Genomic DNA, 25,964 nt, shown 5'->3' on the forward strand with positions numbered 1-25,964 from the left:
GTGTCCTCTGGTCAGCCCTGATCCCTCACTGCAAGCCAGGCTTTGTGCCTCTCTTACCACCGAAAGTTAGTCTCCTAATTCTGCCCCCCTCCACTTGTGGCAGGCCTAGAATAATGCCTTGTGTCCCGTGGGAAGTAAGTGAAACAGACTTTGGCTGGTTGGCAGCTTTACTATTTTAACTTTGTCAAACCGTCTTGTAAGGGACTCCGTGTTCCTGTGTGTGTCTCTGTGTTGTGTGTCTGTTTGAACCTATGTGTGTGCATATTTTCTTCTGCTTTTAATGATGGCATTTGTATAATCATAACATAGTAAAGATTTGAATTTGCCCTTAGTGATTATTTGATTCCCAGCAGTCAAAAAACCAATGGCTGTAAAGGCCAGGAGGTAAGTGAGTCAAGAGGGGAGAAAGGGAAAGAAATGAAGGGACAGCAATGAGCCATCTGATGGGGAGGTCACTATTCGCTTCAGGTGAGAGTCACCATGTAGGACTCAGGTTCTGTACATTTGGGCTGGGAGTTGGGAGGTTGACATCTCAGGATATAACATTTTGTGTAATTTGTACAACATGCAGAAATTCCTCAGCGTGCTTTGTTTCTGGAGTCATGACTGAAGCCACTTCTTTCACAGAATGGGTTGGTCTTTCCAAGCTCTCCAGATGGTCTATGCCCCATTTGGGGTGCTCAGCTAGAAGCAGAGAACAGTGGTGGAAAGGGCACTGGCACTGGAATCCAAAAGCCAGGGTTCTTGCTCTGGTGCAGTAGTAACAACTTCCAGGCGTCGTGATTTCCTTAGTGATAAAATGAGCAATCAGGCAGGGTCAGAAGTGACCAAATGGCAACTTACAGCTGAGTTGTATTGGTCCTGTCTAGTGTTGACAACTTGTTAAAATCAGTTGACAGCTTTTACAAACTGAAAGTTGCACATGAAAAATGGAGATTTCAGGCTTTCCTTGGGAAAAAGAAAGGCAATCTGATTACACCAGACCCATCTCCCGCATGGCTACTCTCAGTGGGAATTGACTAGTGAACAGACGGGGTTGTTGTTCTTCTTTCATTCTCTTTGCTCTCTGTCCATCTAACTCCTTTACATTATCCACCTGGCCTTTGTAGCCATTTACGTTTGTGACATCTGGATTAAATAATCCCTCAGGATATTTCAGATACTTAAAATGTTATGATTATATGAATCATAATATGTCATCATTAAAAGAAAAAATATGCATGTGTGCACACGCACATACACACACACACAGCCAGCCACTGAAAATGAGGCTAAACCATGATTGGAACTTGAAATATTTGAAAGAGGAGAGAGAAAATACCTGTGTTGATCAAGCAGCCAATATCTTCGTTCTTGAACACTGGGTATAAGGGACCCTCCAGTCCTGAGCCGTGCCATGACCACTCTCCTTTTTTCTGCCTGGTCTGCTCTTCCTTACTCTTGTCTACTCATTAATCTGGCCTCGTTTCTCTTGGTCTCCAGATTGCTTTCTGGACATAGTGGTCGGGTTTGACATTTCCACTCACCTGCTGGGGCAGCCGTTGTTCTATGGCCACCCCCTGCTGGAATCCTACCTCCCAAGCATCTTAGAGGACATCACCTCCATCGGGAGGGTCAGCTGTGGGGCAGGCACAGAGGTGCTGGTGAACATGGCCTTCAAGGTGAACAATGACCCTGCCAAGTTCCAACTCTACCAGAGAGCAATATTTGACAGCCTGCAGCAAGTCAATGTCGATGGGCCAACTCATCTGAATGCACAGTTCCTGCGGTCGCTGTGGGAGACCTTTAATGATAGACCTAAATCCCATGGACAGGTACTCTTGTCACATTCAGTCTCCCACCTCTGCATTCTTTCATTTGTTTCGTCCTCCCCAATTATATGTTTCATTTTCACATCATCCCATCCTCTGCTTTTCTCTTCCTCTAGGTTCTACTCATCTTTTCAGATGGTCTTGGGGGTGAAAGCGAGATAATGCTTGAAGATCAATCAGACAGGCTCAGAGCAGCAGGTAAAGAATTGCAAATTTAAGTGGTACAATACAGAATGTGCTAATGAGTCCCTTCTTACTCAGGTGTGGTAGATCTTGGGATCTGTCTGGTCATTGGAAGCAGATGCTGTTGGTGCCTTCCCAAACCACCTTGACCAGCCTGTATGCTTATCCCCCAGATACTGCAAATGCCACAGCCATGTACTTTTACCTGTGACCTTCTACAGTCATGTGTCCTTGGCTGACCTGAACCATTACCTTGGAGTGGGGGGTGGGTTTATACAATGTCCCACCTAGAAATGGAAGGGGGACAATCGATATAGGGATAAAAAACATAGCACCCTTCAAGTGGGTCAACTCTGATACAGTTTATACACCAGAGTCCTTCATGAGTCATATCAAGGTGAAGACTTTACTGAGACACATTCTTGCTTACAACTTCCCCCTCCCCTTCCTCTACCTCTTTCTCCCTCAATAAACCATGTACACACAAATTCTTCTCTTAGATTATGGTTCCAGGGCTCTTGACCTAGGACACTCCCTACTGTTTCTGATTATCCATGTGAAAGCCACATTGATCTTGAAAAGCATTTCTTAGTATACAACCCCTATCCCTCGTCCTAGTTTCAGACCAAGCTGGAAGCTAACTGCAGAAGTTTTGAGAGTCTTATGCAGTGACATGAGGCTCCACTGATTGTCAGATGAGATGTATTGTTTGAGACTTTCTGGGTATAGACCCATACTGGTTTCTGGGGTTTAGTGTCCATGGACAACCTCCCTAGAGACCACAAAATTTCCTGCTTGATTGCTGGGTTGTTTTGTCCTCTTTTCCCACTGTTCTGAGCACATCATGTTCCTTAGTACAAACTCTGGTCCTTTATAGGATCTGGCTCCTCTCCCCACTCTGACCTTCCCTCACTCCCCACACTCAGCATCTCTGGCATACAGAGCCATCCCCTTCTTCCTTCAGCACACCTCCCGCCTCAGTCCCTCAGGCCCCCATTCCTGGCACACAACTTTCTTCTACCTAGAACTCTCCCAATCCTTCTCCAATTTCTGTCTCTGGTTCTCTACCTCAACCAGCTTCCATTTGTCCTTCAGGATCAGTGCAGGTATCTCCCAGAAACCTTCCATGACTTTCTAAGACCAAGTTGGGAGCTTCTCCTGTAAGCCTTCAAAGCACCCTGCCATTCCTTCTCAGGACAATGACCACTTCTCAGAGCAGCCATCTGATTCCTGTCCACCTTTTCCATTGGACTGGACTTCTGTGAAGGGACAGAGTGTGTCTGTCCTACTCAACTTGTGTCCCTGGTATAGTGATTAATACATAATAGGCTTCTAATAAGCAAATATTTGTTTAATGAAAGGATAAGTGGAACAAATGGACTAGTGAGCAAATTAATGAGTGAGTGAATGAATGAATAAAATGGAGTCCTGGCTATGGTCAGGAGTTCACCCTGGGATTTCCTCAGTTTCGCAGGGCCTGGGCCCCCAGGGGTGTTCAGCCATGGAGATGACTTTGAGAACTATTATTAATTTACATTCAGAAAAATTCAGAAAACCTCTGAAGGTGAACAATGCCTTATCTATCTATCTACCTACCTACCTATCTATTTATTTTTATTAACATATACTGTATTATTTGTTTCAGGGGTACAGATCTGTGAATCATCAGTCTTACACAATTCACAGCACTCACCATAGCACATACCCTCCCCAGTGTCCATCCCCCAGCCACCTTATCCCTCCCACCCCCTTCCCTCAGTCTGTTTCCTGATATTAAGAGTTTCTTATGTTTTGGCTCCCTCTCTGGTTTCATCTTGTTTCATTTTTCCCTCCCTTCCCCTATGATCCTCTGTCTTGTTTCTCAAAGTCCTCCTATTAGTGAGATCATATGATAATTGTCTTTCTCTGATTGACTTAATTCACTTAGCATAATATCCTTTAGTTCCATCCATGTTGTTGCAAATGACAAGATTTTGTATTTTTAATGGCTGCATAGTATTCCATTGCATGTGCATATATATACCACAACTTCTTTATCCATTCATCTGTTGATGGACAACTAGGCTCTTTCCATAGTTTGGCCACTTTGGACACTGTTGCTATAAACATTGGGGTGCAGGTGCCCCTTTGGATTACTACATTTGAATCTTTGGGGTAAATGCCCAGTAGTGCAATTGCTGGGTCATAGGGTAGCTCTATTCTTAACATCTTGAGGAACCTCATACTGTTTTCCAGAGTGGCTGCACCAGCTTGCATTCCCACCCAACAGTGTAGGAGGGTTCCCCTTTCTCCACATTCTCGCCAACACCTGTCATTTCCTGACAGGTTAATTTTAGCAACCTGACTGGTGTGAGGTGGTAGCTCACTGTGGTTTTGATTTATAGTTCCCTGATAACAATGCTCTTTCTTAAAAATTGCTTTCAAATACCTAAGAATTGCATCTATCAAAACTTGGTGGTAAGGCATTAAACACAGTTTTCTGCTATTGTTTTTCTGTTAGGTTTGAAGCCTAAATAAGCAAGCAAGCCTGTTTGGTTCTTCATATGTCAAGAGTCCTGCTTCTTCCTATGTTTCCTTTCCCCTTTTCTGATTCTTTGAACATCACTTACCGAGTAGAAATACAACAGGCTTTCTTCTCTTTCATGTGCAATTCCTTTGGTTCGGATCTCTTACGTTTACTGACTAGGACTTGATGCTCTGCTGGTGGTGTCCCTAAATACGACTGCCCACAATGAGTTTTCCAGCTTTGAATTTGGAAAGGGATTTGATTACAGGACTCATCTAACCATTGGCATGAGAGAGCTGGGCAAGATGCTGTCACAGTACCTGGTAAGTTGTGGAGCAGAAATGCAGTTATTCAAAAGGCCATCAGAATGAAATTGGAATTTTGATGAGTATTTCTAGAGACCTCCTTGCTTGCCCCACTAACTAAAGTGCATGGCCTTTAGTAGACGAAAAAGTGTGAAAGACCAGAGCAGCATTATTTTTGTTTTTGTGTGGCCTTCCCTCCTTTATCATCTCACCAAATGAAGGCACGGGCATTAAAATCAACAACAACAACAACAAAAACAACCAGCCCCTAGTCACATAGAAAAGCTCCCAGCAATTTATGCTGCAGTCTGTCAAGGACGAGCCAAGCAGTCTTGTGCAAACTTGGTCTGTGGTCATCTGTGGGGCAGGTGCCCTTTCTATAGAGAGATCATTTTCGGGGAGAGGGGATGCTGTGTTGCAGTTGCTAGCTCAGTGTCCTGTCCTCAGTATGAAGCCAAAGAGCCCCCCTGATCCTCTGCAGCCCCTCCCCCAAAGAGAGAGGATAGCTGTGTAGGCTGTGCCTTAGGATCTCTGAATACAGTTCTTAATGCCAAGAAGTTCCTGACCATTGTCGCTCACTCAAGTTTGCTTTTCTAGGGAAACATTGCAGAGAAGACTTGCTGCTGCACATTTTGCAAGTGTTTGGGAGATCCAGGTCCTCGTGGATCCCAAGGACTGCAAGCCACGAAGGTGCCATTCAGTTGTGAAACTCTTTTACCCAGTGTGCCTTGATTTGGTGGGTGGAACTGAGGCCACGCAGTGCATTTTGCTGTCTTCACTCAATGCCGATGTAATTGCTTCAGACATTTATTTCATGCAACTTCTGAGGTGTAGGAGGCCAGTTTCAAAAGGCTCATTTTGGATACTGCTGTTAAGAATAACTCCCATTTTTCCTCCATATCCTTCATGACGTTGCTCCTTGGTTTTGCCATTTGTACTTTTGCACTTTTGTAGCTTTGAACAGTTTGAGGAGTGCAAGAGGTGTTGGAGACCGTGGGGAAGGCTGTAGTTCATCAGCAATGAGTGAAATTGAACCACAAAAAGAGCAAGGCATTGCAGATTAACAGCCCTTTAAAAAATGAATTCTAGAAGATCCATTACACAATAGCGTAAATAAATATGTCACGGTGTCTTTGCTAATGGAATGCTCTAAGGTGATGAGGATGAATGAACCGCAGGTACATACACAACATGAATAAGTGTTATAAATACAGTAATGGCCAAAAAAAACCAAAAAAGCAAAATGCAGAAGAATACATATAGTACGATTCCATTTATAAAAAGTTTGAAAGCGAGCAAAACTAACCAATCATGTCTAGGGATGAATAATTCAGTAGTGAAGTATAAAAAAAAAAGCCAAGAGTGTGTCCCCTGGGGTGTCGGTGGGAGTGCTTGGCATTGGCGGAGGTTGGAGGAGGGCGGCGAGGCTGCGTCCCGTTTCTTGGTCATGGTGGTGGCTACATGGACATTCACTTTATAATAATTAAACCATGCCTTTAGATTTTATTTATTTTATGCACTTTTTCAAATGCAGTTTGATATCATAAGTAAAGGAGTCTTTTTTTTTTTTTTTAAGAGAGTAAACATTTACTAATAAGTTCTGCACTGCCTATCTGTGGGTACGTGATCTTGGCCATTTTACTGAGTTACAGTGCTTTGTTCAGCACAGTTTCCTCTCCCCTCACTTGGCTCTGGTCGGTCTTAAAGTTACATTCCAAGAGCACAGCCCCAGGTGTACTGAGCAGAGAGCCGGGACCTCTGTTTTACAGTGAGGAAAGCAAAGCCCTGTTGAAATCTTTGCCATAAAGAAGCCACGAGGCAGTTAAACCCCACGTGGCAGAGGAAGTGATGATTGCCACTGAAATATATGTAACCTCGCTGGGAGAAGTGCTTCTTTTTCCTTGAACTCTCAGAAAAGCAAAAGGAAATAAAATGATCTCTCTGGAAATGTGATCGATTTGCCTTCTATGAGAGTTGTAGTGGCTACAGCTGCCTACCATGCAGCCTCTTAGGCGTAGGAACCCCCCAGACACCCTAAGCTGCAAAGTCAGCTCCACAGGTTAGACTCCAGCAGGAGTCTGGGCTTGTCAGATTCTCCCCCAGACTCACAGCCACCCCCGCAGACACTGTGACCAAGTTGAAAGGAGGCAATTGTCTAATGATTTCATAAGTTCAGATTGAAGGATGCTGACCAAAATGTATTTTTCTCTTTCCTCCCAGGGTTTTCCAGGTCTGAAAGGCAGCAGAGGACATAGGGGAGACGACGGAGACCCCGTAAGTTTTTCTGACCCTCCCCCACAACACAAGCAATGATTTTCTTTTGCATGGACAGTTTTATGTTCCTACAGAAAGGGTTTGTTTATATGGGGTGTTTTGGTGGATTTGGAAGAAAATGGGCTTCTCCTTCACCTCTTTTATTGGTCTGGATCATGAACACTCACCAAATCCACTTTTGCAGGAAGGGAGGGAGCAGGCTTGCCTACATGTTGCCTGGCATGTTTTTATCAGTGGCAGGGAGGAGGGCATGGTCCTGTCTCCCCTGTGCAGGGCGCAATAGGGCTGACTACTAGTGAGGGTCTGTCTTCAGACCTGGAGCTCAGTGCTGAGTGCACGGAAAGGCATGGCTTCATGGGTCCATGTAACACAGAGGTTTTCTAATCTCACTCTTTGACCCTTAAACCAGAACTCTCACATGGTTCATCAATCAAATTATGAGGATAGATTAGAAGGAACTGAAATACTTGAGTGGCTCTGTTTGGGGTGGGGAAAGTTCAGGAAGCATCCAGCCTGCATCTCCATCCCCTTAGAATTGAGCTAGCTCTCCACCAGGGCAGCAATATTTAAAACAAAATTATATCATGCCTGGGCAGGTATAATTAAAAGTCTAAGCTCAGTTCGACAGCCAAAGGCTGACCTAGACATGAAACCCTAGCAAGACATTTAACTTCCTCTCAGTCTCCTGATCTATAGACAGATAACATTCCTCTAAGACTCTAGTGTTGACCTAGTTTACAAAATGACCACAAAGGGGAGTGCCCCAACCCACCTACCCCATACCTGCAGAAGGGTCTTAGAGCCCACTGATGCAGCATAGAGGACTTTGAGTGTGAGTGTCTGGCCACAAGCCCACATCTGGCTGACAGTCCCGTTAACAGGTCACGATGTTCAGTATCTCTCAGTGTTCTGTGACCATGAGTGAGGCCTCTTACTTTTCCTGGGAGTAATCTTCAGAATAAAAAAAAGCAAAGCCGGAGGAAGGAAGATCCCTTCTTCCCTAAACTACCAGGGAGGAAATAACCAAGCTCATTGCTAAACAACTATTTATCCAAACAGCAAACCCTAAGCACCCACTTTACAGGCAGATCTGACAGAGCCAGGTGCAAGGGACATAACTGGGTAAAGAGAGAGTGGGGGGATTCCTGTCTTCAAGGAGCACTACATTTCTTTTCTCTGGAAATTCATTTTACTCTAGCATTTTCCCGTGTTTAAATATTTCCTGGGAGAAACAGGATTGATGGGATACGCACATACCATTGATCTTGAGCACTCTTCCCCTAGTGGACGGTCTGACTTTGGGACTCTTTCCCCTGGTGGTCCTTTCCATGAGCACTTGCACTTCCCATCTTTGAGTTCTGGTAGCAGGGGCCCGTCCCATCAGCGGCTTCTACTCAGCTCCGGCCCCCGGCTTCAGAACCACCAGCTGTGCTGGCTTCTCCAGGGCAGCTCTGGGACCTTGGCTACCATGCCAGGGCCAACGTGTATTACTGGAGTCTTTGAAAGGGGGCTGGAATGTGATGCAACTTCCGAACATTTGGCTGTGCCATCTGCTGAGGACAGTGAAGCCACTGGGCTCCTCCTGCACCTCCGTGTGATCTTGGGTCTGTAAGGAGGCCTGGAAGGTTGACGGGGAAGACATGTTGAGTAGAGAGGAGAGTCAGAGGTAAATGAATGCATTTGCAGAAGGAAGAGCTTCACTTCTAAAGGGCAAACTGCTGGCAACTTTTGACAAGAGTCACTGTGGTGACCTGTTTTACCTGTTTGGCTGCCTTTTCTTAGGGAAGACGAGGAGACTTTGGACACCCAGGAGATAAAGGGATTGCAGGATGTCCAGGGGAGCATGGTCAAAAGGTGAGGCTCTGCTAGAAATGTGATTTTGAATTCCCTACAACATGCTCTGCTGTCTCTTCTTCTCTCCCTCCCTTTCTCTCTTCCATGTCCCCCATTGCCTTTCTCCAATTACATAGCTATGTCTTCACCTGTGGACTAATTCAACTTCTTAGAAATCTCAATGAGTTCAGAGCCTTCATTCAATCCCTCTACCATCCGTTTGTGCTTAGAGAGCCAGAAGCAATTAAAGAAACACAATTGCTTCTTTAGGGAGGCAGCCGCTGCCTGCTGCACCAGTCTGTGAATCCAACTGCTGTCTGTCTTTGATGTGTCAGTGAGAGAGATTTTGTCTTTTACAGGGAACCAAAGGATTTTCTGGAAGTAAGGTACTGTAGTTTCTTCTCAGTTCAATTCGATTTCCCGACGGAATTAGCTTCCCATTAAGCATGTGGCAGAGCCCTCCTCTGACCTGAATGCACTCCTGTTGTCCTTCAGGGAGAACAAGGAGAGGATGGGGTTGACGGACTGGATGGGGAAGAGGTAAGCCATGCTTCAGGTATCATAACATGGTCAGGAGGTTGATGTATTTCTCTTTAAATGGGAATTTTGTTTTCCTTGACTTCCTTTAGGGCTTTCGTGGATTTCCTGGGGAAAAGGGAGAAAAAGGTGATCCAGGATCTCAGGTAACACTTTCAATACATCAAAGAAGGAGAATTTGGCAACAGGGACAGTCTTAACTGATGTGTGCCAGTGCTTCATGGGGAGAAGTGTGACAGCTGACCTGACCATGCAGGAAGTCCTGTTACTACTGAGTAGATGCTACATTCCCATTTGGGAATTTTCAGAAATTCCAGAGAGAGGGAGTCAAGGCATACAAGGTTCTTCTATGGGCAGGTTCCTCAGAAATCTGAAAATGAATGTTTTGCCTGTCAGTGGCTTCCATGTTCTCTTTATTGCACCAAGGGAAAAAAAGAAAACAACCTAAAAAGCAAGAGAAAAATACAGAATTATTTTGATGACTCTCTGTAGCAAATCACAGTGAAATTTTTTTTTTATCTTAAATTCAATTCAATCCTTATTGACATGTGCCTACCTGGTTCCAAGCAGCTCTGTTTTTATGTTCTGATCCATTTATTCATCCAATATTTTTGAATACCTGGCATATGCCAAGCACTGGGTTGTGTGCTGAAGATTCAGAGATGAACCACACGTCCTTGTCCTCAAGGATTCTGGGATATTAGAAGACTGACATATTAATAGCCAAAGACAGTACAGAATGTGTTTGAGGCCATGTTGGCCCAGAGAAGGCACCTAACTCAGCAGGGTAGGGAGGAAATCCAGGAAGTCTTCCTAGAGGAAATGATCCCTGAGCTGAAGATGAGAGGCATTAGCAAGACATGGAGGAAAGGCATTCCAGACAGAGGGAACAGCATAAGCAAAGACATGGAGGCTTGGGGGGCACTGCACGTTGAGCATCATAGTACAGGTGGATGGAGGTGAGGTTCTAGAGGTAGTGGGAAGAGATTGGGAAGGCACTGGTGGGCCATGTGGAGGACTTGGGCTTTTAACCATCAGGCAATCAGGTGTCTTTGAAAGTACAGGGACCACATGAATTTGCATATTAGAACTATTACTTGGCAGCAGTGTGGAGGATGTGTGTCAGAGATGACATAGATACAAGGCATAGATGAGAGAATCTGGAATAATCAAGGTGAGAAGTGATGAAGCCTTCAAGTAAAGCAACGTCAATGAGAACAGACAGAAGACATACCAAGGACATAGCAGGGCCCGGGCTGGAACGAGCAGCCAGAGTGCAGGATTTAAGAAAGTACTCCTTCATGATACTATATGTGGAAAACCCAGAAGACTCCACTCCAAAACTGCTAGAACTTGTACAGGAATTCAGTAAAGTGTCAGGATATAAAATCAATGCACAGAAATCAGTTACATTTCTCTATACCAACAACAAGACAGAAGAAAGAGAAATTAAGGAGTCAATCCCATTTACAATTGCACCCAAAACTATAAGATACCTAGGAATAAACCTAACCAAAGAGACTAAGAATCTATACACAGAAAACTATAAAGTACTCATGAAAGAAATTGAGGAAGACACAAAGAAATGGAAAAATGTTCCATGCTTCTGGATTGGAAGAATAAATATTGTGAAAATGTCAATGCTACCTAAAGCAATCTACACATTTAATGCAATTCCTATCAAAGTACCATCCATGTTTTTCAAAGAAATGGAACAAATAATCCTAAAATTTATATGGAACCAGAAAAGACCTCGAATAGCCAAAGCAATATTGAAAAAGAAAGCCAAAGTTGGTGGCATCACAATTCCGGACTTCAAGCTCTATTACAAAGCTGTCATCGTCAAGACAGCATGGTACTGGCACAAAAACAGACACATAGATCAATGGAACAGAATAGAGAGTCCAGAAATAGACCCTCAACTCTATGGTCAACTAATCTTCGACAAAGCAGGAAAGAATGTCCATTGGAAAAAAGACAGCCTCTTAAATAAATGGTGTTGGGAAAATTGGACAGCCACATGCAGAAAAATGAAATTGGATCATTTCCTTACACCACACATGAAAATAGACTCAAAATGGATGAAGGATCTCAATGTGAGAAAGGAATCCATCCAAATCCTTGAGGAGAACACAGGCAGCAACCTCTTCGACCTCAGCTGCAGCAACATCTTCCTAGGAACATTGCCAAAGGCAAGGGAAGCAAGGGCAAAAATGAACTATTGGGATTTTATCAAGATCAAAAGCTTTTGCACAGCAAAGGAAACAGTTAACAAAACCAAAAGACGACTGACAGAATGGGAGAAGATATTTGCAAATGACATATCAGATAAAGGGCTAGTGTCCAAAATCTATAAAGAACTTAGCAAACTCAACACCCAAAGAACAAATAATCCAATCAAGAAATGGGCAGAGGACATGAACAGACATTTCTGCAAAGAAGACATCCAGATGGCCAACAGACACATGAAAAAGTGCTCCACATCACTCGGCATCAGGGAAATACAAATCAAAACCACAATGAGATACCACCTCACACCAGTCAGAATGGCTAAAATTAACAAGTCAGGAAATGACAGATGCTGGCGAGGATGCGGAGAAAGGGGAACCCTCCTACACTGTTGGTGGGAATGCAAGCTGGTGCAACCACTCTGGAAAACAGCATGGAGGTTCCTCAAAATGTTGAAAATAGAACCACCCTATGACCCAGCAATTGCACTGCTGGGTATTTACCCTAAAGATACAAATGTAGTGATCCGAAGGGGCACGTGCACCCGAATGTTTATAGCAGCAATGTCTACAATAGCCAAACTATGGAAGGAACCTAGATGTCCATCAACAGACGAATGGATAAAGAAGATGTGGTATATATACACAATGGAATACTATGCAGCCATCAAAAGAAATGAAATCTTGCCATTTGCGACGACGTGGATGGAACTAGAGGGTATCATGCTTAGCGAAATAAGTCAATCGGAGAAAGGCAACTATCATATGATCTCCCTGATATGAGGGAGAGGAGATGCAACATGGGGGGTTAAGGGGGTAGGAGAAGAATAAGTGAAACAAGATGGGATTGGGAGGGAGACAAACCATAAGTGACTCTTAATCTCACAAAACAAACTGAAAAAAAAAAAAAGAAAGTACTCCTTCTCAGAGATATGCAAAGTGTGAGTGTCTCCCTAAATTTTGTATCCTAGGTGACTTGCTTCTCTCACCCCAGTTCTGTCTCCAGGACATAAGATCTCTAGATCTAGGTGACCAGAAAAGCAGGAAATGAGGAGTCAGTCAAATGCCTTCAAGTGCCCTGGTTTGGCAAAGCTGAGTTGGGAACACTTGAGTTTGAGGTGACATGTGGAATACTCCTGTGAAGGTTTCCAGTGGGCAATTTAATTATAAACATCAAAAGTTTCTAGACTGGCTGTGATGTCCAATGTAATACTCACTCCCAATATATGACAATTTAAATTCAAATTAGTGACTAAAAAATTCTGCTCTTCATTCGTCCTAGCCACATTTCATGTGCTTAGTAGCCACATGTGGCTAGGGGCTACCATATTAGACAATGCAAATATAGAGTATTTCTATTACTGCAGAAAAGTTCTGTCAGATGGTGCTATGCTAGATCATAAGAAATTTCCCATTGCTCAGCCTCCCTATAGATAATCCTGACCATAGGCTTAAAACTGCACTGAGTGCTGCCTAAGAAGTCTGAGGAAACTGGCTGGGAGAGAGGAACATGGATCATTTTGTCCGATTAATTTTCTTGCCTCTAAAACACACATTTGACATTTTAACACCATTATAAAACCCTCATACAAGCTAACTCAGAAGCTCATATTCTTTTTTTTTTTTTTTTTTTCAGGGCAGCCCAGGTTCCAGAGGTCCCCCTGGGGGATATGGGGAAAAGGGCTTCCAAGGAGATCCTGTAAGTTACTTGGGTCTAGTTGGCTCTGAATTTCGTAGTTGCTCCAAATTCCTCTCTCCTTTCCCTTGTGTCTCCTGCTAAGCTGTAGATGAAGGCTTGTCTTGGGATTTGGAGTAGTAGCTGTTGACTGAGAAGTAACTGCTATGAAAAAAAATCTGTGTGCATCTGACCTTGGCTGATTATATTGGAAATTTGGAACTGGGAACTAAGGTTCCATCCTAATTATCCTTAAATGTTACATTGAGAAGTTCAAGTTCATTTTGGGGAGAAATTTTCACAATTTTACTTATTGGGCTTCTAATCTTCCAGATTGCCTATTTGCAGACTTGATCAGAAAGGAATCTTATTGCATCGCTAAGGGAGTAGCGTAAGCATGTTTGGACTAGTGCATCAGTGACGATGCCAATACAGAGAAGAGAAAATCATCATGGTTTCATCAGACAGTCATTAGCAAACACTCTTAACACTTCATTTGTCACCAGACCCTCTTCATTCAAACTTAGGGAAATATTTTCATTTTTTCAAAAAATCTATGAATTTCAAATATGGAGAATTTTCTCTCACTTTTCCTCACTTAACCCAAATTAACACAAGATAAAACCAGAGGAGGAGACAAACCATAAAAGACTCTTAATCTCAGGAAATAAACTGAGGGTTGCTGGAGGGGAGAAGGGTAGGAGGGGTAGGGTGGCTGGGTGATGGACATTGGGGAGGGTATGTGCTATGGTGAGTGCTGTGAATTGGGTAAGACTGATGAATCACCGACCTGTACCCCTGGGGCAAATAATACATTATATGTTAATAATTTTAAAAAATCAAATTAGCGTTCTACTTTAAAATTGTACCATGGTATGTGGAAAAAAAAAAGCTAATATTTCTTGGTTTTAAAATCCTTTTTAAATCTTCCTCCAGGGTAATCCAGGACAAAACAGTAACATCAAGGGACAAAAGGGCTCCAAAGGAGAACAAGGAAGACAAGTAATTGGATCCATTTTACATACATAGCATCTATAGATCTATTTATATATGTATGAATAACTCATTCTGTTACTAAGCTGAGACTTTCATAAAGTCTAAATTAATTACTTAGTAAAATATGTAACGCTTCTATAATTGAATAACAACTCTAAGTTCACATTTCGAAGAGCCTTATTTCCTGAAACAAGACACATCTGTAGTGGGTTATAGTTCCACGGGTAAAATTAAGTTTCTGGCAGGTGATATTATATGGGGAAACTGATAGTTAGCAATGCATGTTGCTATGCCATTTTCCTCTTTAACAGATACAGACCCAGTAGTGTTAATATGCAGATAGATTCTAGCATGACACATTTGTTCTGCTGTTTTAATAGTGCGTGAAGTTTTTATGCTGATGTAGTTATTCAGAATCTCATGCCTTACGATCTTGGGGAAACAATTATATTTCTAGGGTACACCTGGACAGAAAGGAACACCAGGCAGTCCTAATTCCAGAGGAAATAGGGTAAGTATGTTCTATGAACATTTATTTTCCCTCCTTTTCACCCGAAGGCGCCACAGAGGCATTCACAATATTTGCCAGTGCAGAGTTGGCTGGCCCAGGGCTGATACATCGGTGCTATTGTCATCTGGGGCCAGATGATGTGCGGGACTATGATGTGCTTTTATAAGATGTGTCAGAGCAACCCTGTTTTCTACCCACTAGATGTCAGTAGCTCACTCCCCCCAAGTTGTGACAGATAAAATGTCTGCAGATTTTGCCAGATGTCTGGGTGAGGGTAGTGGGGAATGAGGGCAGAGGACAAAATCACTCCTTGTTGAGAACTTCTGTGACAGTCTGCCTTCCTCTTTCCGCCTTCCAGAAGCTTCTGAATATCTTTGGAGACAGTCGGTGCCTCTAACACTAAAGCCCTCCTCCAGTAGCTTAGCATCTTTGAGCTTCTCTAAGAATATGAATTGGATAAACATACTCTCTTTCTCTTCAAGTGTTGCCAATGGGAAAGAAAAGTCACTGATAAATTATTCCTGAATGAACCAAAACACTGGTGACTAGGACCAAGCCTGCGGCAACCTCCAGACTCTAGGACAACCTTATAGCATCTCATGTGATATCAAGCCTAAAACAGGGATATTGGATTTCCCCTTCTTTTTTAAGAACAACCAAGAAATCACTTTTTTTATGGACTACTGAAGTGAGAGGTGATATTTCCAATGTGTTAGAAAACCTTTTATCGGGCGCCTCGGTGGCTCAGTCAGTTAAGCGTCTGCCTTCAGCTCATGTGGTGATCCTGGTGTCCTGGGATCGAGCCAGGGGTCCGGCTCCAGGTTCTGTGGAGAGCCTGCTCCTCCCTCTACCTCTGCACCTCCCCCCACCCTCTGTCTCTCATGAATAAATAAATAAAATCTTAAAAGAAAGAAACCCTTTTATCATGCACTCAGAATGGAGAGTATGAAAAGACAATAATGTACAGCACCCTAGATCTATTTGACCCTAAGCTTTGTTCAAGAGGGAACCGAAAATAGTTGGCTTCTTTTTCTATTACAGACTTGGGAGTCTTATCACCTTGAAGGCTGTGGCTGATTGCCTTTCTCTCTGGAACAGATAGTGGAGGAATGTGTTTTAATTCCTTTTGCCTTTGTTTATCTTGAATCATAGTTCTTAGGGATAAGATCTAGTCAGATGGCTTAGGTTTCTTGGCGCTTCTGGTAAAAATTCTCTGGGACTCTGCAGTCTTCTCCATATGCAAGAATTAAAATTAACCAGAGGAAGCAGCAGAGCAGCAAGATACACTACATGAGATAAATTTTTAAAGATAAGTACGTATTTTTGTTGGTTTAAGAGAAAATACTCTTAGTTTGAGAGAGCTTTGTAACTGTCACCATCAATCAGGCACGTTTTGAAAAGAGATGCTGGGGTGGGGTCGGGGGTTTTACTACTTGGACAAACTGGCCAATGACTTGAAGTCACTTCAGAGACAGGAGGCTCTCAGCGTCCCTCTCCTATCTTCACCAGCTTCCCCACCAAGCTCCTACCTTTGCAATCACTTTTCTTCTGAACTGAACAAGGCAACGTGAATCTAAAACAACATCAAGCTTTTCTGCCTCTTCCCCCAGCTCTCCAGTGAAGGCCAGAATTCTCTGTGAGGGTCAGAGGATCTTGAGTAGATAGATTCTGAGAACACAAGCAAGTGTGTAGGACACTGCCTCCTCTGTGACAGAAGCCCCTTATGCAGGTTAGTTGTGCCAGCTGTTGCCAAAACGGTGGACTGATGTACTGAGAACCAGACGACTTGAAACGACAACATTACAGGCCCCTTGTTTTTGGCCTGCCACACACAAAAGCTTATAAATAGTAGTACTTCTAGCATTTATTCTGGGCTGGGTCCTGATCAGATCACTTTCAAATATTAAATCCTCCTAAAAAACCTACTAGATAGATACTGTTATTATATCCATTTTATAGATGAGAATAATCAAGAACCCTTGAGCAGCTTGCCCAAGATCAGGATAAGTAGCAAGTGGCAGAACTGGGGTTTGAACCCAGACCATCTCACTCCAGAGTCCAGGGTCCTAACCTTCTGGCTAAGGCTTATTGCACAATTATCCTGCACCACACAGGCTTTAAAGGGCAGTGTTGAGCTCAAGAGTGCCTGACTTCTAAAGACACGTCCCTAACCACTGTGCAATATTGTCTGTATACAGAATAAATGCTCTTTTACCCCCCCTTTTTTAAAATTTCTTTTCAGAGTAACAGAATTCATTGTTTTTGCATCACACCCAGTGTTCCATGAAATCCGTGCCCTCCTTAATACCCACCACCTGGCTCCCCCAACATCCCACCCCCCACCCCTTCAAAACCCTCAGATTGTTTTTCAGAGTCCATAGTCTCTCATGGTTCACCTCCCCTTCCAATTTCCCTCAACTCCCTTCTCCTCTCCATCTCCCCTTGTCCTCCAAGTGAAACCATATGATACTTGACTCTCTCTGCTTGACTTATTTCACTCAGCATAATCTCTTCTAGTCCCGTCCATGTTGCTACAACGGACGAATGGATAAGGAAGATGTGGTCCATATATACTATGGAGTATTATGCCTCTTTTACCCTTTTTAATGGAGTTATGACATCACAGGGTAACAGTGGCCTCAACTTCCGTTTGCTAGTTCTCTGCTTTCGTATGTCAAGAGCTCTATTACATACACCAAGGTACAAAGAGCTGACAAGAAGGTACAAAGAGCTGACAGAAGTTACTCATGGGTAACTTCTCCCAAAGTGCATTTGCATTTTGATAGGAGAGTCCCTGAATGGGGGAAGCAGAACCCCGGGGGAAGCAGAACCCCAGTGGAAGAATTCCAGTCATCAGCCAACCTGGTAGAGATGATACTTGGTTAGGAAGTTCATTCAAAGGAACTCCAGAAGGTAGGCAGTTGAAAGAAAACCGATTCTCAAATAATTTCCATGGCTACCTTTCTGAATGCATGAATAGAATTTTTAAATTTATTAGTATTATTATTATTATTGATTTTTTTAAAATTTAAATTCAATTAGCCAATATATAGTACATCATTAGTTTCAGATGTAGTGTTCAATAGTTCATAGAATTTTTTAAAAGTCTTTAGGAGGACACGTGATGTAATGAGCACTGGGTGTTATACAAGATGGGTGAATAACTGACCTCTATCTCTGAAACTAATAATCCATTATATGTTAATTAGTTGAATTTAAATAAAAATTTTAAAAAATGAAGTCTTTGTCTTGTACCTAAAGTAGTCATAGTTGTTTATCACAAATTGATGGTTGAGATGCTCCACAGCTTGCTCAAAGGGGCAGAGATGAGGAGGCCGTGAAGGTACAGATTTATTGTTGCTGTTTAGGGGTAAAGAAGTTAGGATCTAGGGTCTGAATCATCTGCGTTGATCACTCGCTGGAAAGGACAGGGTGTGGCAAAGGAGCCACTAGAGGGAGAGCCTGAGCTGGCAACGTGGAGATAGCTTCTTGTTAAGTGCAGATTTCCCAGCGTCAGAGATCAGCCCCTTTCTCAGAGCGTGGCGGTGCCATTGAACCGCCATGTAGTTGAGCAGATCCACAGCCATTTCCTTCTTGCAGAATTCCATGAAAACAGACCTCAGTGGGCCCATGAGAAGCACTGAATATGACAATTTCTATTCTCCCCTGAGATACATGCAGGGACTCGGACAGAGAGACGGACAGGACACACAGCTTGTCCTCACATAGGAAGCCTCTGATTATCAGAGAGTACTTTGTGGGATTTGTTGAAGAGGGGAAGATAGAAGACAGGTTCTTCAGAATGATTTGATTCTCTAAACAGCCTCCCGAATAATTGTCAGAGGCGGTTAGATGAGCTGGATCTGTAATGACTTTCAGATTGGCTTTCAATCAATCCCCCAAATGTTAGTCTATAATGAAGTGCCCAGTGTGAAAACTTGTCTTTGGAAAGTGCCTCAGGGAAGCTATTTCTGTGAGCTACTCATTACTTATGTCTGTCAGGGAATCAAACAGGCTGGTCTGCCTCTAAAGGATGCTCCATCTGGATACATACACAACACTAACACTTTGCCTTTTCTGTTCCAGGGAAGGGAAGGCGTAAGGGGGCCTCCAGGTGCCTCAGTAAGTACCCTTTACTTCTTGCCCTCCGTGGTAGACAGTCCAAGGAGGTTCCTCATATGCAGATGGCCCTGGGAATGAATGAGCATTTGACAAGGACATTGTAGGAAGTGCAGAGCTTTGGACACGGCCCCACCAATGGAGGGAAACACTAGTTCAGCTGCCAGAAACTGGACAGGCCTGGCCTAGGCAGAACCCTCTTCACAGACACCTCCTAGACCAGAGGACCTGCTGTCTGTTTGCCTGCTTTTCACCCACACTGCGAATTGACTGCACAAGAGTGCCATTCTTTACTAGAATCAGAAACGATCTTGTGTTCATTTTTTAGTATGGGAAAGAGTAAAATCCTAGGCCAAGTAAGGGGTGAGCCAACATTCAGTCATAATAGTACCCATGTACTATATATTATAGTACTAGATAGTATAAAGAGAGAATGTATATGGAAACTGTGTGGAAAAAGTGTTAACACTGAAAATTTGTTCACCAGGGGGAACCGGGAAATCGTGGACCTCAAGGTGTTCCGGGAACCAATGGATTACAAGGCCCACAGGTGTGTTGAAGAATTTCCTAAATATTGATAAATAATGCTGGTTATCCTGATGGGAAGAGGGTTTATAGTTCTGTATAAAAATAAATAACTGAGAAATGTTTACTCTGCTCCCGCCTTCCTCCATGGACCATGTTTCTGGAATTCTACATTTCCCATCATGGGAGAGTGATTTTGTTGCATCGAACCTGCTCCTATTTTGAACAGAGGAAATGGATGCTCTTGCGTTCACCACTGTTGTTATCAGCTTGTTAGTAATAATGAATTATTAAGACCTTAATATTATATTAGTAATGAATATCAGGATCAACAAATTGGTTTTCCTTAATGGAAGGCCTGCACACAGATCCCATGAAGGAAAGTTAGGAATTGGAAACTGTTATTTAACTCATCTAAAGCTAATTCACACAGGGTGAGTGTCCTTTTAGAATATTAATGATAGGGCTTTACATGAGCCATTTTTTCTTGGCCATATCATTACTGATATGAGCACTGGAGTCTGGCCATCTCTGTCTTCCTTCCATGTTGGAAAGATGCTGGGGTCATCCCTAGGTAATGGCCTTGGAAAAAGGAGTATTTAGTTACCTTATGGGTCCCACTTTAAGCCAGAACTTGCCTAGAAGGTGTACATAGATCTGAGGCCTTCTCAAGAGTTCATTTTTCTTTTAGGAGGTTTCAGATGATTCACATTAAGGCAGAATTTGGTATTCTCTTGAGGGTTCTGGGGTTCCTAAACCAAGCCACCAGTTGCAAATCCTTTAGGTTAAGTAACCATGGGATCAGTCCTGATCTATCCCCAGGCCTTGTAGGGAGAGGGGTGACATTACCTCAGCTACTCCAGGGTCCCTTTGATACTTAGGGAGTGAACCACATCTAGTCCAGTGGGTGCAACCACCATTTGCACTGGGCAGCTGGGGCCATTTTATAGCTGGTGCTTTGGTGAGGGCAAAGTTGACCAGCACCTCTAGTTTTTTCTTCTGTGTGAGAGATCTAGACGTGTATCCTGTGGTAAATATAGTATGTACACATGTATTTGATAGTAAACGAAGTAGAAAATGTGCTTACATTCCTCTGCTAAATGTCCTTTTGTGGGAACTTGAAACAACTTTGTTCTCTATTTTACAAATTGATGGTGAGCGCTCTGGCCCAGGTAACCTGCCCCAGCAAAGAATCCATCTGACTTTTGTTTACATCTTACTTCCTTCTTCTAAGGGTTTTATTTCTCCCTTTGGTTTCATTTCCATGTCTCCCTGTCAGAGTGGGATGACAGTCTTGGACCCAGGCAGGGATTCCTTGATAAGTTCTGTACTACTGAGTCTGGTCCTCCCTTCCATTCCTATTGTAAGATATGCTTAAACTCAGAGTTAAAAGGCTACTTGAAGGGTTGGAACAGTGCCTTTCTGTGGATGTGTTTCAAAAGTACATTTCCTGTGCTTCATTGTACCATGTTTCTTTTATTTATTTATTTATTTATTTATTTATTTATTTTTAACCACCGAAGGGGTTAGATGGAATTCCTGGCAGAAAAGGAGAGAAGGGAAGCGAGGGGCATAAAGGACCGCAGGTGAGTGATCCAGGAACCTTAGAGTCAGTGGCCTCTAGCAACACCATTTCTTCTTCCTTCAAAAACATCATCTTCTGTAGTTTATTTTATATTATGTATATATGGGGTATTTTATTTTTCAATTAACTTGGGACAGACTTGGGACAAAAAACTGGGGGCAAATTTTTAGCACAACTCTGATTCCTTGCACGTCTCTTAAGCCCTCCTCTTTCTCCTTCACTGGGGTTTTACTGCGAAGGTACAGACACCCACTGCATCAGCCTGAAGAAAGCATTTGCAAGAATACGAATTGTGCGGACTTGTGGACATTTTGAGAACCAGTACACTATTCTGGTTTTTTTAAATTTTAAAAATCTATCTGTGCCACGCGTTTCTCCATTGATTGTAGATATTTGAAGTTGACCCTACAAAGATCCCTCGCTACCCAAATTGATTTGATTTCTCAGTTCAGCTTTGAATTCACCCTCTCAATCTATTTGGCCCTGAGTTTCTGACAGTGAGTAATAATAGTTGGGATGGTGAGGGATTCCTATGAAAAATGTTTTGGAACTGCTCAGTTCTTCAGCTCCAGTAGTGGGAGCTCAGAAGGGTAGGAATATGTGTGTTTGCCCAGTTACTGTCCTAGCATGTTTGTGGAAGACACTTTCGCCCATTTGCAGATTGGGACTGAAACACATTCTTCTTTGGACGTGTGCATGGCACAGTGCATGCAAATGACAATATCTTTCCTTACACAATCAGTACATTACAACAAATCTGCTGCACTTAGAACTAACATTTGTCACATCAAGGGCACCTTTTCTGTTTCTCACTAAGGCCCCATATGGACCAGCGGTATCCCGGCAGAAGAAGACTTGTGGTCCTCTACACAGCACTATACCCTGAGTCACCTGCTTTGCGGCAGATGTCTCTCCCCGCTGGGTGGCTGGGTCTCTTGTTAAGGAGGCATCAAGGAGATGCTGGAAATGACATGAAGAAAAGCAAAACTAATCTAATGGGTTTTCTAAGAATTGCTACAGGGCCAACATATGTGTCTCGCAATTTCATTCAGGGCTCTTCCGGGCCAATGGGAGATAAAGGGAACATCGGAAGTCCTGGGCCTTCAGGGAAAAAAGTAAGTGTTATCTCTTTAAGATGTCAAATACTGAGAAAAAAGTACCTCCCTTCTTTTCTGGATTTCCATGTTAATTCCTCACATGATCCAGGCCCCATCAACCACCCACTGGCTTTCTGCTGATACATTCTTTAGCTTCCATTGAGCAAAGAATTGCTAACTGCTTATCTCTTCCCATTTCACTAGAGAGACACAGTGATCTCATACACCACGAAACAACTCTGAAAAAATCTCTTCACCTCCTTGGTGTCCTGAATGCATGAGTGTGTGTGATGACAGAGTCCAGCAGGGGGCTGAGGGGTGTCCAGACTCAAATCTGTTTGTGCATACGGTTCTCTAACTCACCCGTCTGTCTCTGATGTGGCTCTGTGGGAGACTGTCAGACTGGAGACTGTCAGACTGCAGACTCTAGGCCCATTCAGAAGCCTACTCCCCTGTTTCAGACCTCTCAGGTGGCTCCCTTCTCTGGGGCCAACTTTTTGGGCATGACACCTGGGTGGTTACAGTAGGGGCCAAGCTCAGAAGGGTCCCAGGCTTGGTTTAATGCCGTGCTGTCACCATCTTGGAAGTCTCCGTATTTGAGGATGGGGCCTATGCTTTTGTTGTGCACTGAGCCCCATAAATTATGCAGCCGGTCTTAACCTCCCTGTGGCTCTTTGGAGAATCCAAACTCTAATGTAGTTCAGAAGGCCCTCTGACGCTGTTTAGTTCTGAGGTTTCAGAGCTCTTCTCCCTCCTGCCAGCCTGCCCCAGGCTTCTCACCAATGACTTCCCTCTACCCAGACCATCCTCTCTCCTCCCGAATCCTTCTTCTGGCTTACCTAACTCAGCCTTCAAGCCCCAGTGCCCCTGCTCCTTCCCTTCAGCCAGCCATCTTCCCTGGCCCCACCAAACCCAATTCAGAGGCCCTTCTTCTTGGCTGCCACGGGCCCCTGAGTTTATAGCTGCCTGTCTAATCATCTCTCTTCCCAACCACACTATTTTTGGCGAGGGCAGGACCACATCTATCTTGTTCTACAGTTTATTTTCCAGGACAGTAAATACGTGTTGGATGGGCAAACACATCAGCCAATGAATCGACTTGCCCTGGAGTAGATTTTCCACTCTTTGCCTTCTCCTTCCATCCTTGCATCACACGGGGAAAGCAGTGCTTGCACACGGCCTTGGGCTGTGCTGCTGTTTCCTGCTCTCCATTGGACACATTATCACCGGTTTCCTACACCCCATCTCCTTGCTGAGCATTGAACCCTCACTGAGAGGCTTGAGTCTCCCTTCGCAACTTCCTGTGGTAGCAGCCGGGTTTGATTTTACTGATCTGAAGCTCTTCTTGTCTCACTCACTAGGGAGAACCTGGAATTCTTGGAGATCCAGGACCAATGGGGCAAGTCGGACAGAGAGGAAGACAGGTATGACATTTTAGGACCCTTACCTTTCCACTGCTCCAAGTGCTCAGTTCTGTGGTAAAGACAAGGGGACTGATGCCATCAGCCTAAGCACCTGGGGTATTGAAAGGTATTTTAGGGCTTCCTAGGAAGGTGCAGGGGACATACTCCCAATCTCTGCAGCTCTCATTCTATAGCTAGTCTGTCTGTTAAAGCAAGGGGAAACACCTAGAGGGAAAGGGGGCCCGCAGAGAGGATAATGGGTAAGTCACAGCCAGACATTTCAATATTTTCACAACTGGTACGGCCATATAGATGCATGGCGGTTGAAAAACAGCACTACCCACATCTCTCCCTGTCTTGCAAAACTCTAGGGCAACAACAAGAAGAAGGGAGTAGAGCCAAAGAATGAACCAGTTGTTTTAGTGGCTCTGGACATACCAACGTCTCTGTCCACGGAGCAGCTGATATAGGAAATATTTTTTCCTTTCTTTTCGAAAATAATGTTTATTATAAATGTTACATGTAGAAACTGTAGAAAATTTACCAAGCATAAGAGATGGGAAATAGGGCAGAAAAATTACCCATCATCTCACAATTTTGAAATATATGTTAACATCCTAGAGATACCCCCCCAAACTGCTCAATTTTCCCCTAGTACCAGTATATCATGAGCATATTTCCATGTCATTACATTACTTTTAATAGCTTCAAAATATTCCACTGAATGTATATACCTTAGTTCATTTGGCCAATCTCTTGCTATTAAATACGTGACTTGTTTTCATTTTTTACTGTCATAAACAGCACAGCAATGAACATTCTTGTATCTAACTAAATTTTTAGGCAAAAATCATAACTTCTATGTAGAAATTTCTAGAAGTAGCATAGCTGGTTCAAAGAATATATGCCTATTTAAGTGAGGCTTTGAACTCTTTTGCACAGTGACCTCAGGAATATTCAAATGATATACGCCCCCATGTGTTACATAGGAGAATGCATGCTTCAGGGCATCCACACCCACAGTGGATTTTGTCATTTTCTTTTTTTGATCTTTACCAATTTTATTAACAAAAAATAGCATCTCCTTACTGTTTCAGATTGCATTTTTTTGGTTACTAGTGAGGAGGACATTTTTCCATATGTTTATCAGCCGTTAGCAATTCTTCTTTGGGGAAATTCCTCAGCCATGTCCTTTCAATCAGCTCCTAATATTCCAGGCAAGTAACTGTCACTGACTCCCTTGGTCCTGACTGGTCTTCCCTCTGCTTCCTACAGTGTTTGCAGAGCGGAGCTGGCCAAAGTACCAGGGCACATAGCAGAAAGTGAGGAAAACCCGGCAATACTCATGTACCCAGAGCACAAGATCACTGATAAGGCCCCCTCTACCTGGAAGTCCCTAGTGCTTATCTCCTACTACCAGTATAGATTGCAATTAAATTTCACTTTTGAGAGATTAAAATGAACTGGTATGTTCACAGGGGGATTACGGCATCCCAGGCTATGGTCAAATGGGACGAAAAGGAGTAAAGGTAAATATGGAAAGTAATTATTTCTTTAACTGACGAAACAAACCTAAATAATATAAGAAGAAATGATCGTACTGCAGGAGTGGCCTGTTGATCCATTATGTTCTCTTCTGCGAATTGTAGGGCCCAAGAGGACTCCCTGGAGATATGGGTCAAAAGGTACTGTGCACATGACCTTGTTTTGAAACTACCATGATCTTAACTTTCTACTTGAGAATTAAGGTTAAAAAAAACCAAAAAAGCAAAAAAGCAGGACAGTTGTTTTTCCAGGGCTTCATAAATAAAGGATGATACTTAACTACTATGGTTCTTTAAACTGGAAAAGACTCTCCTGTCCTTCATTGTCTGATGTCCCTGGTCTTGAAACTCTACCTCTAGACCTCCTCTCAAGTCTAGTCCTTCTGTCCTCTTGATTTCTCTGCCTGGAGAAACTCATTTCAAACTCTTGGCTTCAGCTATCGCTGTTTGTTCTTTGTCATTGTGGCCTTTGCTTCCCATTGCCTGGAAGGTGACAACATTCTTCTCATGGTCTCTATTTCCACCTTCTCCCTGCTTCTGTTAGTCCCAAACACTGCTCTCACTTGGTGTCTTCCACAGTGTGACATACACATGTTCCTCTCCTGAACAGTTTCCAGAATTCCTCATTGCCTCCCAGATTGAAATATGGGACAAATCTGGAGAGGACAGAACACCTCTCACACAGAACACCTGTGTCACCAGGCACACCTTCCATTTCCATCTGAGCAGCTCCTATTATGTCGTTCTTATACACTGGAATTCTGGATTGAGATAGATAGATTTCTTTCTTTCTTTCTTTCTTTCTTTCTTTCTTTCTTTCTTTCTTTCTTTC

At 43.3% G+C, this 25,964-nt stretch overlaps 1 protein-coding gene across 1 annotated transcript in view; it reads left to right on the top strand.

Moving 5' to 3' along the window:
* The window catches only part of LOC111155113 (collagen type VI alpha 5 chain), a 142,161-nt gene that overhangs the window by 73,974 nt on the left and 42,223 nt on the right, over positions 1-25,964 (top strand). The window contains exons 9-27 of the mRNA XM_022515174.1: positions 1,483-1,814; positions 1,928-2,009; positions 4,681-4,823; positions 5,403-5,495; positions 7,026-7,079; positions 8,862-8,933; positions 9,272-9,298; positions 9,408-9,452; positions 9,542-9,595; positions 13,314-13,376; positions 14,289-14,354; positions 14,806-14,859; positions 18,946-18,981; positions 19,466-19,528; positions 21,027-21,089; positions 22,141-22,203; positions 23,547-23,609; positions 25,067-25,117; positions 25,238-25,273. Of these exons, the coding sequence (XP_022370882.1) occupies positions 1,483-1,814; positions 1,928-2,009; positions 4,681-4,823; positions 5,403-5,495; positions 7,026-7,079; positions 8,862-8,933; positions 9,272-9,298; positions 9,408-9,452; positions 9,542-9,595; positions 13,314-13,376; positions 14,289-14,354; positions 14,806-14,859; positions 18,946-18,981; positions 19,466-19,528; positions 21,027-21,089; positions 22,141-22,203; positions 23,547-23,609; positions 25,067-25,117; positions 25,238-25,273 (1,460 nt within the window). The remainder of the gene's footprint in view (positions 1-1,482; positions 1,815-1,927; positions 2,010-4,680; positions 4,824-5,402; positions 5,496-7,025; positions 7,080-8,861; positions 8,934-9,271; positions 9,299-9,407; positions 9,453-9,541; positions 9,596-13,313; positions 13,377-14,288; positions 14,355-14,805; positions 14,860-18,945; positions 18,982-19,465; positions 19,529-21,026; positions 21,090-22,140; positions 22,204-23,546; positions 23,610-25,066; positions 25,118-25,237; positions 25,274-25,964) is intronic.

The sequence above is a fragment of the Enhydra lutris genome, unplaced genomic scaffold, assembly GCF_002288905.1.
Source record: "Enhydra lutris kenyoni isolate GAN:26980312 unplaced genomic scaffold, ASM228890v2 scaffoldscaffold39, whole genome shotgun sequence".
Classification (NCBI taxonomy): Eukaryota; Metazoa; Chordata; class Mammalia; order Carnivora; family Mustelidae; genus Enhydra; species Enhydra lutris.